Here is a 21,197-nt window from a genome sequence, read left to right on the forward strand (position 1 = left end):
TAATATGGTCATAAATAAGCCAAACCCTTAAAAATGAGGGTGACACTATAAAAATGAGCGTTGTGCGTGGTCTCACTGTCGGGATCGGCAGTCGGATGCGTCGTCATGACAGGCGGGTCGGGCCCGAGGCAGGTGAGCCAGAACCAGCTGAGGTCGTGGCTGAAGCTGGCGGAGGCGCGCAGGCAGGCGTTCCCCTCGGGACTGATGACGTCGCAGCTGAGGCAGCGGGGACTTCCGCCCTCCTCCACTGCAAACACCTGCCGCCTGGATGGCTCGCCCTCCTCTGTCGCCTGGTAGTACCTGCCGGGCAGCCACGTTACCTTGTCAGATCGAGTGTGTGATGCACGCCTCCACAATATGACACTACCCAAATCGGAAACATATGGGGTGTTACATGTACAAACCAAGTGCTGTCCTAGCATTACACAGGAACTACTACTGGGAGTCAGGACCATACAGGGTGTTATACGTACGACCCAAGCACTGGGCCTGGCGTTACACAGGAACCGCTACTGGGGAGCCAGGAACATACAAGGTGTTACACCTACCCCTAGCGCTGTGCCTGACATTATACAGGAACCACTACTGGGGAGTCAGGAACATACAGGGTGTTACAACTATGACACAAGTGCTGTGCCTGTTATTACACAGGAACCCTACTGGAAAGTCAGTAACATACAGGATGTTACACCTATCCCTAGCACTGTGCCTGACATTATATGGGAACCACTACTGGGGAGTCAGGAGCATACCGGGTATTACACCTAGATCTACATTCTACATTGTGCATCTACATTTATACTCGGCAAGCCACCCAACGGTGTGCGGTGGAGGGCACTTTACGTGCCACTGTCATTACCTGCCTTTCCTGTTACAGTCGCGTATGGTTCGCGGGAAGAACGGCTGCCGGAAAGCCTTCGTGCGCACTCGAATCTCTCTAATTTTTCATTCGTGATCTCCTCGGAAGGTATAAGTAGGGGGCAGCAATATATTCGATACCTCATCCAGATACGCACCCTCTAGAAACCTGGACAGCAAGCAACATCGCGATTCAGAGCGCCTCTCTTGCAGAGGCTGCCACTTGAGTTAGCTAAACATCTCCGTAACGCTACCACGCTTACCAGATAACCCTGTGACGAAACGTAGACGTAGACTTTCAGAACTTCAGTGTTGAGTGCGCGACTGAGAGTTCATATACCCAAAAATTGGGTATTACTTCATGAAAAAAAGAGAATTTCAGTACCAATCTTTAGTCATTATAGCAATTGCAATAGCCAGTTGAAGAACAGCCGCTGAACAAGAGCATCTTGCTTATTCTACATTGGTCGGTTAATGTGGTACCATTACTTTGAAGAATTGCAGTCTAAGTCTGTGCACAATTCTGTGATGAGTGAGATGCTTCTGAGATTCGAGGCTGAAATGTTGAATGAAGAAACAATCTTCTCAGATTTCTTTCTAAAGGGACTCCTAAACCGCTATGCCACATGCCAAAGTCCGAGCAATAGGGCACATTGTGCATGCTGATTGGAGCCTAACGCTCTATTAGTAGTAGTTCCTGTGAAATCTGTAAAAATAGGGATGTAGTGTGCAATTAGTGTAACACAATTGTTGGACCCATCCTTTTTGCATTAAATCATAAATTCTGAGAGGTTTTGTTGTTCTGGTCTTCGGTTCGATGCAGCTCTATATGCTCATCTGTTCTGTGCAGCTTCTGAGTAACTCCTGCTACCTATCCATTTTTACTGTATCCCTACTGCCCTCCCCCTCCCTCACTTTCCTTCATTTCCAAAGTGACAATTCCTTCATGCCTCAGGATGTGTCCAATCAACCAATCCCTTATTTTAGTCGAGTAGAGCGATAAATTTCAGTTTTCCGTATTTCGATGCAGTACCTCCTCATTACTTATACAATCTATCCATCTGTACCTTAAGTCTTCTTCAAAAGCTTCTACGATCCTCTTATCTGAATTGCTCGCTTGCATGTAAGGCTACACTCTGGGCTAATAACTTCAAAACGACTAACTATTCGATTTTAGCAACTTTCTCTTTTTCATAAATGCTTTTCTTGCTACAGTCAGTTTTACCTCCTCTCAAGTTGAACCTTCAGTTTTTTTGTTCTCCGAATAGCAAACCCCATCTACTACTTTTAGTGTCCCATTTCCTAATCTGTTAGGTTGGTGCGTAAGTTCGCAGCGTTTGTCCGTAACTTTGATAAACACAATACAGACGTATAACGGAGACTTTAGTTATCAACAACATATTTTCCTTCACTATTTACTACAGTCTGCCAACGATGGGGTATCTTCTTCATTATGTGACTGTAGAAATCACGTGGTTTCGAGGCATGAACTTGTCGAGTCATGTTCGGAGCGCATTTTCATTCGGAAACGAAGTTCCTAGAAGGCTGTTCGATACTGAGCGGAAAAAGTGAAAATGTGAGGGCGTGAGATCAGGTGAATCAGGGGATGAGAAGTTCCGCCTTATGCAAGACACCTTTTGTGGTGTGTGTACTGTAAGACCTTCGGTACACACACCATCAGATTATTTGACTTGTCGCTCTAACGAAGTAGGCGAGTGTCAGCAATATGTCTCGTGGTCTTTTCGTGGCGCGTTTATCTTCTGCCGTTAGGTCAGACGATAGAAATGCCACTTGCACGCTTAGAGTAGCACATTGACGGTGACCAACTTTAAACAGAACTTGATTAATTTTCACACACATTTATTGAAATAATAACTATCATAAACCTTACTTAACTTGATTCTGGATGCTACTTACAATTGACAATCTGAAGTTCCTTTTGGTCTTGGTACGTTCATCTTATTCTCACATATCTCTGATGCTTGACAAAGTGTCTATACATTTCTCTTCATGCCTATGTACAGGAATATGATAATTTTATTAGGCGCAGACTGAAACTTGACTATAGACTGGTACAGACTAATGCAGACTGGTACAGACAAATGCAGACTGATGCAGACTGACTAATCGGAGGTCTGTACACTCGATATAATAACTCGCATGTTCAGGTATCACTGCGCGAGTGTGATCCACGAGGAAAAAAGGTTCCACATTAGCAGTAATCTCATTGGCTGCATTACATATTAATACGCGGATCGGAGGAAGCAGAATTTGGTCCGTCTCTAAGACAGCGCCATCTTGTAGTGCGGAGATGGACGAGCGCTGCGCCTGCGCTGTTGTGCTTAGTGGGACGCGCTCTATTGGGAAAGTTGTGTACCCGCTGACTACACGGAACTATGTATACAACATCTTTTTTCTTTTGTTTCACCCACACTTGTTTCAGCACTTTTGTGAAATCGTCAGTGCATTCTATGTTTTTATTTTTAACTGTAACTTTGTTGTTAACATATTAACAATTATGTAGAAGTTGCATTTATAACTTAATTGGCGAAAAGTGGGTGTAAGCATTAGTTAACATACCTTACATGATGGGACCGAGCGAGGTGGCGCAGTGGTTAGACACTGGACTCGCATTCGGGAGAACGACGGTTCAGTCCCGCGTCCGGCCATCCTGATTTAGGTTTTCCGTGATTTCCCTAAATCGCTCCAGGCAAATGCCGGGATGGCTCCTTTCAAAGGGCACGGCCGACTTCCTTCCCCATTCTTCCCTAATCCGATGAGATTGATGACCTCACTGTCTGGTCTCCTTCCCCAAAAACAACCCCAACCAACCTTACATGATGTTATTGTCCATTTATTTTGGTAGCTGTTCTGCTAGACAATATACAACTTGTCATCTGCAAACTGCAAAACTTAATTTATTTTTCTGTTTGTCATGCATTTACGAACGTAAATAAGACTGTATCACGTTTTCCTTCTGGAACTTACAGTTTTGAAGTTGTGGTGCGTTCTCCTGTGTTGTTGGCGAAGTAAGTAGGCTTACTTCTTTGTCTGTGTTCGCATAGGAATGCACTTTTTCCGATTACTCAAAACATAGACGGAGTTTTCGCTACCATTACGTGTTGTTGTGGCTATGTGATGTTCATTTGTTTCGTGGCGTGTTCTGCTGGGAGAGGAGCGTGAGTTTGAATTTTATTTGGCATTAGTGGTGTGTGGTTTCTGTGGGTTTGTATGTGTGTGATGTGTGTGTTGAGTACTGAGGGAAAGAGAGAAAGAAAGAAAGAAAGAAAGAGAGTTTTTTTAGTTTTTTTGGTGTGTGATGTGCTTGTTATTTGTATAGTTCTTCTATTGTGGCGAAGAGGGTTTTGTTGCACGGTGATATGTATTCATTGAGTACTTTCTTTCCTTGGGCTACTGATTTTTGGATGTGATAGTTTTCTTCTATAGTTAATTTTTGGTATAGGCTGCTGCTAGTTTTTAGGATGTGAAGGTCAGTTTCAATATTTGTTGGGTGGTGGTTGTGTGCTACCAGGTGGTCTGCAAATGCTGAGTGTGTGCTATTGCTTTTAAGTGCTCTGAGGTGTTCATTATATCTGGTTCTGAAGGTCCTACATGTTTGGCCCACATATACAGATTGATAGCAGTTGCAAGTAAGTTGGTAGATACCAGAGTGGCTGTATTTGTCAGTTTTGGTGGTATTTCTTCCAAGTCTGCTGTGTATTGTGTTGTTGGTCCTGTATGCTATGTTGAGTCCTTGTTTCTTTAATATATTACCCACCCTGTGTGTGACTTTGCTGTTGTAAGTCATTATGTGCCCTTTGTTGCTTACTGTCTGCTGATTTGTTGTGTGATGAGTTGTGTCTGTATATGTATGTGTTTCATGGTTATGTGCTGTTTCTTTTTAAATTTTGTGGTTTATTTTGTCTACTCTCTCTGCACCATATCCATTCTCCTGTGAAATTTGTTTTATCATGTTCAGTTCTTGTGTGTAGTCATGCTCGTTCATGGGTATTTTGTTCAGTCTGTGAAGTAAATATCTGAAGCTGGCTTCTTTGTGAGTTATGTGGTGATTGGATTGGCTATGAACTGTACCACAAGATGATTATCAGGTGAATAAGGTGGGTGCAGAATGATTTCCCAAACCAATTCCTGTATAGTGTCTTTTGTCAGTCCAGCAGAATGCGAGAGGTCGTAATCGTGGAGTTTCATCACTACACTTAGTCTTCCTGGTCCTTGTTCTTGGAGTGCGTCTACAAAACGACTCAGTTGTTGGCAATAAATGTCAGCAGTGATGGCTACACCTCCGGGTAGCAATTAATAGTACACCACACCGTCGCTGTTACACTAGATGCATAAAATTATTTATTTAATTTAATTTATTTATTTATTTATGCATTTATTTTACCTGGCAAGACTAGGGCCTTCAGGCCCTCTCTTACACCTAACCAGGCATACTCAGATTGAACGAGTTACACTTTCTACATAACATTAAGGACATATAACGTATTATGCAGTATTGATGTTAAAGAAAAAAATAGAGATTATAACAGTAGTACAATGATAATTATAACAATAAAAAAATAATTATAACAGTCAATAATAATAATAATGATAATAATAATAATAATAATAATAATAATAATAATAATAATGACTATGTATATGAAAGTAAACATACTTTTCTTTTGTGAATGTCAGTCCAATTGTTAGTTGGGAATTTTCTCGTTATATTCTTGCAGCTTGTCAGTTATTCTCGTCGAGCAGAGACATAAGACGATAGAATGGGGTGAAAGAGATATATAATAGGTAGATAGGTTAGAGGAAGAGAAATAGAATGGTAAAATTCGAAGCTGTGATGGAGAGGAGAAAGAAAGAGATGGGAGGGGCACAACAATGGTGGCTATACCGTCCCTAATATGTAAGTTTTAAGTTCCCTCTTGAATGTTGAGTAGATCTGGATAAGACGCAGATCACAGGGGAGCGCGTTCCATAGTCGTATGGCTGAGATGGAGAATGACACGGAGAAAGATTTTGTGTTATGTAAAGGTACAGCCAAGATGCTAGACGGATCCGATCTAGTATTGCGATTGTGGAATGATGATAGGTGTTTAATGTGAGAAGATAAGTATTGGGGGCACCAGTGGCTAAGAAATCGATGAAGTAAGCACATCGTGTGGAGATCGCGTAACTTATGTGGGCGTATCCAACCTAGCTGGGAGTATGAAGGACTGATATGATCATACAACCAAATATTGCACACGTATCTAACGCAAGCATTCATCACTAGCTCGAGGCATCTAGAATTTTCACTATTTGTGCCGTGTTGAACTACATCGCAGTAGTAAAGATTAGGCAAGACTAGTTTTTGGACTAATTTTTGTTTAACATGGGTTGGAAATATTTTTCTAAATTTTTAAATTGCATGTAGGGAGGAGAACGATTTCCGGCAAGCTGTGACTGTTTCTTCTTCTCAGTTTAGGTGTTCATCCAAGATTATTCCAAGGTCTTTTACTGTTTTTTGGTATGGTAGTTGGGTACCATTGAGGAGTATTTTAGGGACTGTTTCGCGAAAGTACCGGCTGATTAACTTTGGATGAGATATAAGTATGACCTGGGATTTCTTGGGGTTTAGTTTCAGACCTAGGTTCTGTGCCCATCGAGAAACAGAGCAAAGATCTGCGTTCATACTCGCTACTGCACCAGCAATGTTTTTGGAGCTTGCACTTATGTACAGTTGGATGTCGTCGGCATATTGATGGTAGCTGCAGGAGTGAATCACTGAAGAAATATCATTAATGTACAGTGAGAAGAGTAGTGGACCAAGGACGGAGCCTTGGGGAATTCCAGAGCGCACGCTTTTCCATGATGACTTTTGCGACCCACAAATGACTTGTTGACTTCTGTTTTTGAGGTAGCTGTCGAACCAGTGTATTGCGCTGTTTGAGAAATTCGGCTGTTTCATTTTAATTAGTAATATATCGAAGTCAACTGTGTCAAAAGCCTTGCTAAAGTCAAGCAGTGTTAGGATAGTAGCTTCACGTCTGTCCATAGCATGTTTAATGTCATCAGTTACTTTGATTAATGCAGTTGCTGTATTATGGTGCTTTCGAAAGCCTGACTGATATTCATCATGGATGTAATGAGTTTTGAGGTAATATGTCAGCTGTTCATGGACGATGTATTCTAGGGCTTTGGATATTGCAGGTAGTATGCTGATCGGCCTGTAGTCACCTGGCGACTTAGGGTTGTCAGTCTTGGGTATAGGCTGAATTAAACTTTGCTTCCACTCAGTAGGATATGTACTACTGACAAGAGACAGGTTGAAGATGTCTGTGATAACTGGAATAATAGTGTCTACGACGTTCTTAATCATGCCAATGCTCACTCCATCATTTCCTACTGCCTCGGAAGAGATTCTCATAATTGCCTTGTGTACTGTGCTGGTAGTGACATGTTTTAGGAAAAACTTGTCTCTCGAGAGATTGATATCTTGGGGCTGGTAATTTGTCACTACGTGGCAGTTTGAAGCTGTTGAGAAGAAATCGTTTAATTCTTCTGCAGACGCTTGATAAACAGCGTCAGATCTTCGCTTCCCTATACCGAAACTGCGCAGCTTTTTCCACAGTGTAGCAGGTTTTGATATGCCGTATACGACAGAGCGGGCATGTCTGATTTTGGCATTCCTCACGCTTTGCTTGGTTCTGTTTCGAAGTTTCCTATAAGCTTCGTACGCCTCGGGAGTTGGGTTACGCTTGAAGGCCCTATGTGCAGCATCACGTTTATTCATTAACTGGCGTAATGCAGTGGTGAGCCACGGAGCGGGAGCTCTCTTTACCTTGGCAGTGAGTTGAGGAGCATGTTTATCATACAGTGCAATAATTTTGCGACATAATTACCGAATTTTTCCGTCTAAAGTCGGTTCATTGCTTATATCATGCCAAGGGATGTCTGAGCAATCCTTTTGAAGAGCGTCATGGTTAACATTTTTAAGTTTCTGTAGGTTACCAGGTGAGATTTTTCTTTGGTAGTATACATTGAGTAATTTAAGAATATCACGTCATGAGCAGAGAGTCCCGGAGCGGATGTCTGATTGGATTATTTTATCTGGTCGCTTTGTTGCTATTATATCTATGAGTGTGTGGCTGTGTGGCGTGTGATGAGTTGGGTCCAGCGGTGTTAAACTCATATCATTGGAGTGGAACAGTCGCCTTAGTTTTTCGGCAGATGGAGATTTTAACTTTAAGTCGATGTTTGTGTCGCCCATAATGATTATGTGTTCATACTGTGTCACGAGTAAGGACAGGGCAGACTGAAAGGAGGACATGGCACCGACGTTAGGAGGTTTATAGATTACTCCAATTAGCAGTTTCTGATTTGATGTATTTATTTCGAAAAACAAGAACTCTGTTTCTCCTTCGCCCTTTGCATCCGATGTGCATAGTACAGTAGGTGTCAGATCAGAGCGAACATAGGCACCCACACCACCCACGAGTCGTGTTTCACGATCTGCCCTTAGGAGAGAGTAACCAGCGATTCGGATAGCGTCGGAAGAAATGTTTGGTTTCAGCCAAGTTTCAGAGACGAGGATAATGTGGAACAGCGATTGGCAGGACAGGTCACAGAACTCGTCGAAGTGAGCCGTTAGCGACTGCGCGTTCGCGTGGGCCACAAAGAGCCCGCCGCCGGAACCGGTCCGTCCCATTGTGGCCGCCTGTAGGACCGATCGCGCTCCGTTTACCTGCTGGCCGGAAGAGGGACAAAAGCTGGATTTCGCGGGGGCAGACATATTTACAGGTGTGTCCAAGGTCGTGACTGACTCAAGCGTCTGTGGACTAAAGGTGAAAAACACGCTGGAAGTATCGGAGAAGAGAGCGAACAGAAAGATGTAAAGTGGCAGTAGTGGTTACGAGAAAGATAATAGTGGTAGTAGTGGTAGTGGTGAAGATGAAAATAACAGATATAGAAATAGAAACATTATCTTTTGTGGATGTGCGCAGCTCTTTGCATACGAAGTTTCTGCTTTGTTTGGGCTCAATCATTTCTTTTCTTCCCTATGTTAGCATGAAGACATCACTTCCTGTCACCAGTGACGATACAAGATGGACGACGAGCAAGCAGTGATGCACACATGGCCACTGCTGATCACTGTGTATTTGGCTTAGAGCATGCAGTCAGTACCCATACACTGGATTATTGAACCTTCCCCATTACATGCAAAAGTCGAACTATGGTGGAATGATCACAGTTCATCATATTTGTCAGTTCAGGGGTACACTGACATGGACCATTGTGGAATAATGCCTTTAATAAACATCGTGAAACCCCGAGGGTCTTCCTGGACATGAAGGGTCACTAATGTCAAAGCGATCCTCTTTAAAACGCGAAAATCATTTTCTTGCCATGTCCTGCCCACTGACATTATACCCACACACGGCGCAAATGTTGAAACAATGTCGTGATGATGTCTAAATTGGCAAAAGATTTCGAATTAGTTCCCCACTCGGAGCTCCGGGAGAGAATTATCAAGATGGACTTGACCATGAGAAAAAGACTAATTAAGCAACAAAAGGATAACGTTGTACGTGTCGTAGCTTGGAATGTCAGAGTTCTGAATGCGGTAGGAAAGCTAGAAAGGAAAACGTAAAGTTCCAGCTAGATATAGTGCGGATCAGTAAAAAGAAAAGGAAATAAGATAAGGATTTCTCGTCAGACGAATATCAGTATTAAGAGAAAATAGTGTAATAATAATAATAATAATAATAATAATAATAATAATAATAATAATAATCGTCACTGAAAGGCAGATAGGGTAAAGATTGAGTTATTGTGAACAATTCAGTGACAAAATTATTCTCATCAGAAGCAACAGTAAACCGACTCCAACCAACAATACTTTACGTATATGTGCCGATATTACAAGCACAAGGTGAATACAGAGGAAGTATACGAGGATACTGAACAAGTAATTCAGTATACAAAGGAACATAAAGATCTAATAACCACAGCTGATTGAAACGCTGTAGTAGGGGAAGGACGAAAAGACGTAGTAACGGGAGAATATGAGCTCGAGAGTAAGAATTAGTGAGAGGAGAAAGATTAATTGAGTATTGCAATGGAACGACGACGTTGTACACTTGGAAACATCCTGGAGAAACGGGAGGATTCCAGCTGGAGAACGTCATCGTGGTACAGAGGTTTGGAATTCAGGTATTAGAAGTTAAGGCGTACCCAGGAGCAGATTACAATTTAGTAATAATGAAGAGCAGCCTGAAGTTTAAAAGAATCTTTCATAAGCATCAATCTGAAAAGAAATGGGATGCAGATGAGATGCGTTTGTAGCTCTGTAAGGTATAGATACTACGTTTATGAATACCACAAAAGGCAATTCACTTGAAAACGAGTGGAAATAAAGTACATGAAAAGAGCAATCACCGAACTGGAGAGGCGAATGTAGCTACAAGGAAGGTGAATCCGAAGAAACGATGAGTAACAGATCTGTACAACGAAGAAGCAGTGACAGAAATAAAAGGTAGGTTCAGGAGTGGAAATATAATTCAGGGTTAAAGGTAATCAATGATAAGTTTCGATGATGACATTATTATAGTCAGAGAAAATGATAAAGAATTACAGGACATACTGAATGAAAGAACAGTCTGTTGAACACAGGATATGAACTGAAGGTAAACCAAACAAAGTCGAAATAAGTGAGCAGTTTCAGAAATGAGATCAGTGATAAAATCAAAATCAAAATCAGGGTCCACAACTACAGTGAGTGTAGGAATTCTGCCACCTTGGAAGCAAAATAACCCATAACGAACGAAGCAAGGGGGACATTAAAAGCAGGATAACACAGACAAAGGGAGAATTCCACGCCGAAAGAAGTCTACTATACTGCGTTCGTCGTAAGAATAAACCTGACGGCCGGCCGGGGTGGCCGAGCGGTTCTAGGCGCTACAGACTGAAACCGCGCGACAGCTACGGTTGCAGGTTCGAGTCCTGCCTCCGGCATGGATGTGTGTGATGTCCTTAGGTTAGTTAGGTATAAGTAGTTCTAAGTTCTAGGGGAATGATGACCTCAGAAGTTAAGTCCCATAGTGCTCAGAGCCATTTGAACCATTAAACCTGATGTAAACAGTATACAACATATTCTTCCGCGTACTTCTGAACAACACAGGCACTGCAGTATCGTAGAAACGTGGACGTCAGCACCTTTAGTAGTACAGCCGACTGGCTCTCAAGTCGACTCTTTTACCCAGGCCATGCAGTCTAAATAGAAACTATTTGGGCGGAATGATATCGAGCAACGCTCTAATTTTTGCCGGTGTCACGGGCGGTGCGAAGTATGGCGGCTACGACGCCCTACCGGTGCTACGGTCCTACCCGTACCGGTACGTCGTCTTGCCCATGAACGCCTACTGAGAAGGCTACCCGCAAGACACTGTTGTACCGCGTGCAGCCTTTGTACGCTGCGGGTAGTCTATTACACTGAGATGACAAAAGTCATGGGCACAGCGATATAGACATATACAGATGGTGTTATTATCGCGTACACAAGGTACAAAAGGGATGCACATTGGCAGAGTTGTCATTCATACTCAGGAGATTCACGTGAAAGGGCTTCCGACGTGATTATGGAATTAGGGCAGGAATTAACAGACTTTGAACGCGGAACGGTAATTTCAGCTATAAGCATGGGACACTCCATTTCGGAAATCGTTAGGAAATTCAATATTCCGCATTCAACAGTGTCAAGAGCGTACAGAGCATACCACGTGTCAGGCATTATTGCTCACCATGGACAACGCAGCAGCCGACGACGTTCACTTAAAAACCGAGAGTATTGGCGATTTCAGTGCTAACAGACAAGCAACACTGTGCGAAATAACGGAAGAAATCAATGTAGGACGTACGACGAACGTATCCGTTAAGACAGGGAGGCGAAACTCGATATTACTGGGCTACGGCAACAGACAACCGACGCGAGTGCCTGCAGCGCCTGAGCTCGTGACTATATCAGTTGGACCCTAGACGAATGGAAAGCCGTGGCCTGGTCGCATGAGTCCCGATTTCAGTTAGTAAGAGCTGACGGTAGGGTTCGAGAATAGCCATGAACCAGAGTTGTCAACAAGGCACTGTGCAACTGGTGGTGAGAGCTGTCTTTACAGGGAATGGACTGGGTCCTCTAGTCCAGCTGACCTGGTCACTTACAGGAAATTGTTATTTTAAGCTACTTGGTCACCATTTTCAACAATTCATGGACTTTATGTCCCCAAACAACGATGGAATTATTATGGATGACTATGCACCATGATACCAGGCCACAATTGTTCTTGGTTGGTTCTAAGTACATTACAGACCATTCGCGCGAGTAATCTGGTCACCAATATAGTCCAACATGAAGCCCATCGAACGCTTGTGGAACATGATCGAGAGGATAGTTGGTGCACGAAATCCTGTACCGGCAATTTTTTCGCAACTGTGGATGGCTGTAGAGGGAGTGCGGCTCAATATTTCTGCAGGGAACTTCTGAGGACTTATTGAGCGCATAACACGTCGAGTTGCTGAACTACGCGGAGCACGAGGAGGTCTGCCACGATATTTGGTGGATAATACGACTTTTGGCTCCTCAATTTATTGCATTGGCTCCAAGGCTGACAAATTCCCTGGAAAAAGGCGTTGTGAAGCACGTGATAGAAGTAAAGAAGTAAAAAGCCCTCAGAGGGGGCAGCACTTTTCAGAGGTAGTGCTACCAGCAGAAACGAGAAATTACTTTGAAGCGCCAGAGAAACTGGGTTAGCCATGAGCATTCAAATACATACATATGTATACAGGCAGAATACGTCGATGCGGTCGGCAACGCCTATATAAGACAACAAGTGTCTGGCGCAGTTTTTAAGTCGGTTCCTGCTGCTATAATGGCAGGTTACCGAGATTTAAATGAGTTTGAACGTGATGTTATAGTCGGAGCACGAGCGATTGGACACAGCATCTCCGAGGTAGCGATGAAGTGCGGATTTTCCTGCACGACCACGACCATTATATGAGTGTATCGTGAATATCAGGAATCCGACAAAACGTCAGATCTCCAACATCTCTGCGGCAGGAAAAAGATCCTACAAGAACGGGACCAACGACGACTGAAGAGAATCGTTCAATGTTACAGAAGTCCAAACCTTCCGCTGCAGATTGATGTTCGGCCATTAACAAGAGTTAGTGTGCGAACCATTCAATGAAACATTATCAACATGGGTTTTCGGAACCGAAGGCCCACTCATGTACCCTTGGTGACTGCACGTCACAAAGCTTTAAGCCTCGCTTGGGCCCGTTAACACCGACAATGGACTATTAATGACTGGAAACATGTTGCTAGTCGGACGAGTCTCAAACTGTATCGAGCGGATGGAGGTGTACGGGTATGGGGACAACCTCACGAATCCATGGGCCCTGCATGTCAGCAGGGGACTGTTCAAGCTGGTAGAGGCTCTGTAATGATGTGGGACATGCAGTTGGAGTGATATGGGACTTCTGATACGTCTAGATACGACTCTGACAGGTGACACGTACGTAAGCATCCTATTTGATCACCTGCATCCATTCATATCCATTGCGCTTTTCGATGAACTTGGGCAATTTCCATCAGAACAATGCGACACCCGACACGCCCAGAATTGCTACGAAGTGGCTCCAGGAACAATAGTCTTTGTTTAAACACTTTCGCTGGCTACAAAATTCCCCAGACATGAACATTATTGAGCATATCTGAGATGTCTTGCAACGTGCTGTACAGAAGAGATCTGCACCCCCTCGTACTCTTAGGATTTATGGACAGCTCTGCATGATTCATGGTGTCAGTTCCCTCCAGCACTACTTCAGACATTAGTCAAGTCCATGATACGTCCTGTTGCGGCACACTGCGTGCTCGCGGGGGCCCCGACACGATATTAGGCAGGTGTACCAGTTTCTTTGGCTCTTCAGTGTAAATGGCGAATGGGTTAAAGACTAAAATGTCAAAACAATGTCCTGAAGCTGCTTGACGAGGAAGAAATAAAAAGAGTTGACCAAAAACGGGAGGCAAGTTGTGTGCTGTCTCGGGAGCTGCTGTTTCGAAGTGTTTAACATTTCTGTGCTATGTGTCCTGTGGTTCTTAAAAAAAAGAAAACAATATTCTTTTTCAAAAATGGAAAACATATAAAATATTTGAAGTGTGGTCCCATGTGCTGGCGTGGTTTTCTGATTGAGCCACTTCCGGTTTTTACAGTATGTAAGAGCTGTAGTTTACTGAACGTGCTCGTGGATCAATTAGCTGCGACGAGGTGGTGTTCAATGATTTGGCAAGGTTTCACTGAAGCCAATAAATTAAATTTTAAATCTGAAGTAGGATTTCTTACGTTTCTTTTGACCTACCGCTATTCAATTTGCCTGTTAAGCAGCACTTCCATTTAACTTCCAGTTTTGTTCGCAAAACAGTGTTTGAATACATTCTCCAAAGATATCCTGATATAGGGATCAACAGGAGACGTAACCTCTTGGAGCTATGCCTTTAGGAAGTGTTGCAATGGCTGATTGCTTGGCGAACTCAGTTTAAATTCGCAATTTCGCACTTGTGTTGTGGAAGTGGCAGTCATGGGTTGTAAACTGATCTTAGCTGGCGACTGCAGTTGACAAGACTGTTACGTTTACTTGCTGTGGATACTAATTCACAACGTACAGGGCAATTCAGTTACCAGATACTAGTATTTTCGCGACTACATTGCCATCATTTTGTGGGAGGAACTGATGATGATTGCGATTATGGTCTTGTACTCAGTCACGTGGTAGGATACGGTGGTCATTGCGCATTGGCCAATTTTCGTCCAAAGCGTTGGGCGAGTTCATTCGAATGTTCGCAAGGGGAGGCCGATAGTGTTTGCCCCCTTACGACGATGACAAAATTGAAGTGCAGGCCCTGCAATCTTTATCAAGGGATTTTACAGAAACTATTCGGTAAAAAAATTTCAGTTTTACAACACTTATCAAAAGTATCCGGACACCTGGCTAAAAATGGCTAACAAGTTCGTGGCACCCTTCATCGGAAATGCTGGAGTTCAACGTAGCGTTGGCCCATCCTTAGCCTTGATAACAGCTTCCACTCTCGCAGAGATACATACAATCAGTGCTGGAAGGTTTCTTGGGGAATGGCAGCACATTCTTCACGGAGTGCTACTCGGAGGGGAGGTATCAAGTCGGTCGGAGAGGCCTGGCACGAAGTCGGCGTTCCAAAACATCCCAAAGGTTTTCTATAGGATTCAGGTCAATACTCCGTGCAAGCCAGTCCATTACAAGGATGTTATTGCCATGTAACCACTCCGTCACAGGCTGTGCATTATGAACAGGTACTGGATCGTGTTGAAAGATGCCATCGCCATCTTCGAATTGTTTTTCAACACTGAAATGTAATTGTCGTGTGACTAGGGCCTCCCGTCGGGTAGGCCGTTCGCCGGGTACAAGTCTTTCGAATTGACGCCACTTCGGCGGATTGCGCGTCGATGGTGATGAAATGATGATGATTAGGACAATACAAAACACAGTCCCTGAGCGGAGAAAATCTCCGATCCAGCCGGGAATCGAACCCGAGCCCATAGGATTGACATTCTGTCGCGCAGACCTTCAGCTACCGGGGGCGGGCTTTCAACAGTGGGAAGCAAGAAAGTGCTTGAAACATCAATGTAGGCCTGTGCTGTGATAGTACCGCGCAAAACAACAAGGGGTGCAAGCCCCCTTCCATGAAAAACGTGACCATCACCTCCGAATTTTACTGTTGGCACTACATGCGCTGACAGATGACGTTCACCGGGCATTCGCCATACCCACACCCTCCCATCGGATCGCCACATCGTGTACCGTGATTCGTCACTCCACACAACCTTTTTCCACTGTTCAATCGTCCAATGTTTACGATCCTTACACTAAGCGAGGCGTCGTTTGGCATTTACTGGCGGCATGTGTGGCTTATGGGCAGCCGCTCGACCATGAAATCCATGTTCTCTCACATCACGCCTAACTGTCACAGTACTTGCAGTGGATCCTGATGCAGTTTGGAATTCCTGTGTGATGGTCTGGACAGATGTGTGCCTATTACACATTACGACCCTCTTCGCCGGCCGAAGTGGCCATGCGGTTCTAGGCACTGCAGTCTGGAACCGCTAGACCGCTAGGGTCGCAGGTTCGAGTCCAGCCTCGGGTATGGATGTGTGTGATGTCCTTAGGTTAGTTAGGTTTAACTAGTTCAAAGTTCTAGGGGACTAATGACCTCAGCAGTTGAGTCCCATAGTGCTCAGAGCCATTTGAACGATCCTCTTCAACTCTAGGTTGTCTCTGTCAGTCAACAGACGAGGTCGGCCTGTAGGCTTTCGTGCTGTACGTGTCCCTTCATGTATCCACTACACTATCATATCGGAAACAGTGGACCTATGGATGTTTAGGAGGATAGAAATTTCGCATACAGACGTATGATCCAAGAGACACCCAATCACCTAACCACGTTCGAAGTCCGTGAGTTCCGCTGAGCGCCCCATACTGCTCTCTCACGATGTCTAATGACTACTGTGCTACTCCAGTGGAAGACTCTGCAGGAGAGACGCTCAGTACCTCGGTACGGGCTTTTGTTAAAGTTTCGAGAACATACCTCCACCGAATAGTCAACCAGTATATTGCTCCCTCCTACGTATATCTCGCGAAGAGACCATGAGGACAAAATCAGAGAGATTAGAGCCCACACAGAATCATACCGACAATCCTTCTTTCGACGAACAATACGAGACTGGAATAGAAGGGAGAACCGATAGAGGTACTCAGGGTACCCTCCGCCACACACCGTCAGGTGGCTTGCGGAGTATGGATGTAGATGTAGATACTGAGGTAGCTGATATGGAGTATCTGGCAGTAGGTGGCAGTAAACTGCACCTAATATTAAAAACGTATGTTTTTGGGGGTGCCCGGATACTCTTGATTACATAGTGTAGATTTATATATCAGCTGCATGATGGCTCATCATTTAGTTTCCGGTTGTAATTATTGTGATATCTGTATGGAAATAAGACACTGCGTGAAATTCGAAAAAGTTCGCAAAGAAAAATAAGGATCACTAAGATTTTGTGTTTAACGCATATTACGCAATATTTTGCTATGGATGAAATTTAGCTAACATACTGAATTTTTCTTTAGACTTGGATGGACATGTCTCGAGAAACCTATAGCGTGCGCTGCGATTAAAGCCAGAGTGTAATATTCCCAAAATTGCTCACGTTTTATAAACGGTTTGAGACAGTGAAATGAATTTTTGACAACTTATAGTATGTAAAAAAGAGAGTATTTTTCCATATGGTTACTAATCGTTAATTCATCATCTGCCTCTTTATTCCAGTAACTACAGACTTTTTCGATGAAAGAATGTAATTTTATAGGCTACCAATAGCTTGTGAAACGAGGAATGCTATGGGTTTTGGAACAATGTAAGTGAAAACATCACACGTTTACTTTTATACCGAGAATGTGCATTTTCATAGGCTATTGACCTTACTTTTCCCCAGTTCCTTACTTAATAAACTACTGTTTCCGAATTCTCTCGCAATTGCGTCTGCGCGACATGTTAGTGAGTTGCATTATGTAAACACTGTGTTTTGGCAAAAGAAGCAAATTTTAACATGGCAGCAAGAGAAAAGTACAGGTTTTCCTCAAAATTCGCCACTGTAACGCTTCTCTAAAAGTTACAAATGGTTAACTTGTCAGGGGAAAATAAATTACTGCTTTTGTTGAATTTTCAACGAAATTATTTTTTGAATGGTTACCATGCAAGTATGGGCGTAGGCTTCAGTTTAGAATGGCAGCTCTCGGCATTTCCCCTACAGCACCTGCACAAAACTCCCACCGCTACCGCTCTCCCCATATGTGCCCTACTGATTGCCATATTATTCTGTGCAGATTCTATTAAAGAGGCCCTTAGTTCGATTACTTTTCGTCAACTTGGAAATTCTTCAGTCTAACGCTTTATGCACTCAGTTTCATCATTCTCTCCAGCATTTCAGATTCTTTAATGTCCTAGTGGAAAACATGTATAGAAAACTTGTATTTCTGTCATTGCTAGAAATCTTTCTTCATGTGCACTGCTAAAAAGATGTGGTATATCTGCTGTTTGATTATTTTGAACCTGACACAGAGCATAATTTCTGTTTTGTGGATGCTCAATCACGCTCTCCTCAATCATTTGTTTAATTTTTATGCCTACACATGAAGCATACACATGCGATGCCAACTTGGGTACACCTGTTGCCAATGTCCTCCTTTGTCAATTCAGTGATCATCTACGAGGCAGTGAAATAATTTAGCCACATACAGCTTCTTCCATAGATTGGTAATAAATATCACGGTCAGTATGTATAAAGTTTTAGGTTATGGAAGATGAGTTTTGTCGATGACAGGAGGACGAGGATCTGCTGTGGCAGATTTCTTTAAAATGTACTGTTTTTATGCAATACTTTGTGCAGAACATAGTAGAGAGAGCGTCAGCTTTGGCAATAATATGTGCAGATTTTTTCTTTGAACTACACCAGTATTCAGTTACTTTGATGAGATATTTTCTGTGCTAGACTTTTTTCATATTTAAGTATTTTGTTTACATTCAAGGGAATTCAAACCACAGTACAGTGTTTAGCTACAAGTTAACCACGTTTATACTCTATGATTTTGAGAGACTTTTAAGGATGATTTCTCACAGTGTATGTTCAGTTACAATCAATTAGCGTAACTTTTTACCAATCAGTATATCTCTGTACAGCTTAATACTTCTGTTAATTGGCTGGTGATCCATCTAGTTACATTATTTTCAATAAAATTATTTATTACATGTATTACTTTTAGTTCATATTTCAATATTTTCTACCTTTCTGCAAGCTGTTAGGCATGTGATTATTTTTTAATTGCTTTGCTGCGAAGAGATCTTCTGTCAACAGAAATTCAAAATGAACAGTGCCAGGTCCATACAAATATCTTGATATTTCAAAGTAGACCTGCACTACTGAATTAATGATGTTCCGTTTCACTTCTTATTGACACATGATTTCCTTTGGGCATGTTCCGAGATTACCCACAGCATTAAATATAGTAAAAACTACATGTTCTGTAAGACTAGTCTAAAATTAGCCAGAATAGCAGACTAAATTTACACTACTATTAAAATTTAAATTTTACTCGAACAGGGAACAATTAGTACACTTTTTCAATTTTCCAAGTACTCAGTAATTGCAGATGTAAAATGCTACAATGCCTATTGTGATGTGTAATTTATTTTATACTCATTATTTTCAAAAACTGGAAAAAAGTGGTACAAAAACTACCGCGGTTTAGTGCACACAAGCTATTCATATTTATTTCACTTTCCGTGGGTTTTCTGGAAGTGTGTGCTACTGTGATTATTTCATTGATTACTTCCTAGTCTGACGGAGTGACAGAATTACTTATTGGATCATGAGAATGGATATAACACAGCAAAACACAGGACTTAGTCTAACTATTCACCGTAGTAAACTAGTTTGTAAGACGGTGCACAAATTACAAGCTGTATCCTGTTTGGTTATGGTGGATATTGTCGGCATAAGTCGCTAGGAACCGCCTGAAGCCGGCATGTTGATTGACAACGGCTTACGTTTTCCAGTGCTGCGGTCGGAGCCATGAAACCTTGCTGAATGTAGTTAGAAAGTTGCAGGAAAGTAATTATTGGTTTTCGAACAGTCACAAGTTAAACACTGTCATACGGGTCAAAACGTCGCAGGAGATCCTTGTTTATACTGATTTTATAAATTTAGTAGAAGCGCTAATTTTTCCAGCTCCACCTATAAACGTTAACTTATTATACGTAATTTGTCTTGCTCGCAAACATAGCAAGGTACAAGTTTAGCTCTGTGATACACGTCAAAGGGTGGCAGGCGATCCGTATCTACACTTAATACTCCGAGCGATGTATAGTGTCATTTGTCTCATTTGTCAAAAGTATGTGATGCAAGTTTAACTCTGTCATGTGGGTCAAATCATGGCAGATTATCCTTGTTGACATCAGTTTTATAAATTTAGCTGAATCGCTAATTTTTCCATGTCCGCCGATAAACCTCAGCTTAGTTAATCCTGTGAGCAACGCATCGCATAATTTGTCGCGCTCGCCGGGAGTACATGGGCACTGGCTGTGGGTGCAAGTGAGATTTTGAACAATATAACGACAGTATATTGTATTGAGTGTAGCCATGTATGGAAGTGAAACATGGACGATAAATAGTTTGGACAAGAAGAGAATAGCAGCCTTTGAAATGTGGTGCTACAGAAGAATGCTGAAGATTAGATGGGTAGATCACGTAACTAATGAGGAAGTATTGAATAGGATTGGGGAGAAGAGGAGTTTGTGGCACAACTTGACAAGAAGAAGGGATCGGTTGGTAGGACATGTTCTGAGGCATCAAGGGATCACCAATTTAGTATTGGAGGGCAGCGTGGAGGGTAAAAATCGTAGAGGGAGACCAAGAGATGAATACACTAAACAGATTCAGAAGGATGTAGGTTGCAGTACGTATTGGGAGATGAAGAAGCTTGCACAGGCTAGAGTAGCATGGAGAGCTGCATCAAACCAGTCTCAGGACTGAAGACCACAACAACAACAACAACAACAACAACAACAACAACGACAGCTCCGTGTACAGTAGGAGGAACTTAACAATCAGGACAACAAAAGATTGAGTCACTCCGACAGGCGATCACAGACAATTCAATGATTAACGAGTCTGCTCTCGGAAAACAGGAAATCGTGGTTCAAATACCGAACTGATACAAATTTCCAGACTTCGGTAATACAAACGCTTCATCGTATTTCGACTTGTACCTTCAAATAAATAATTCCAGCGCGCCTGTACTGACAAACAATGAAAAGGGCATATTTTAAAGTTTTGTTTATGCCACTGCACGTTTCGTTACGATTCACCAGGCGACAGGGTGATAGCAGTTTGCAAAATGGTGACTAATCATGACAAGGCATTTTTTGTGTTGCAACATGAGGAGACTGAATCCGTAATTACCGTGCGACGTACTTTCCCAAGACAGGACAGCGACAAGCCCACAGAAGCATTCTGCGGTGGTGTCAACAGTTCAAGGTTGCCTTTGTACAGAACAAAGCTTCTGATAACCAGGTGTTGCAAGTGAAATAGCGGAAGGACTAGACGAGGAGTTCTTCCACAGTCCACAGAAACCTACACTTAGTGCAAGTCCCAAACTGGGCATCTCCCAGGCATCTTTATGAAAGATTCTACGCAAGCGACTGATCA

The 21,197-nt window shown here is 42.8% G+C and overlaps 1 protein-coding gene across 1 annotated transcript in view; it reads right to left on the reverse strand.

The window, feature by feature from the left end:
* Nucleotides 1-21,197, reverse strand: part of LOC126272624 (venom dipeptidyl peptidase 4-like) — a 348,387-nt gene that overhangs the window by 47,904 nt on the left and 279,286 nt on the right. The window contains exon 11 of the mRNA XM_049975582.1: nt 77-300. Within this exon, the coding sequence (XP_049831539.1) occupies nt 77-300 (224 nt within the window). The remainder of the gene's footprint in view (nt 1-76; nt 301-21,197) is intronic.

The sequence above is a fragment of the Schistocerca gregaria genome, chromosome 5 (assembly GCF_023897955.1).
Source record: "Schistocerca gregaria isolate iqSchGreg1 chromosome 5, iqSchGreg1.2, whole genome shotgun sequence".
Classification (NCBI taxonomy): Eukaryota; Metazoa; Arthropoda; class Insecta; order Orthoptera; family Acrididae; genus Schistocerca; species Schistocerca gregaria.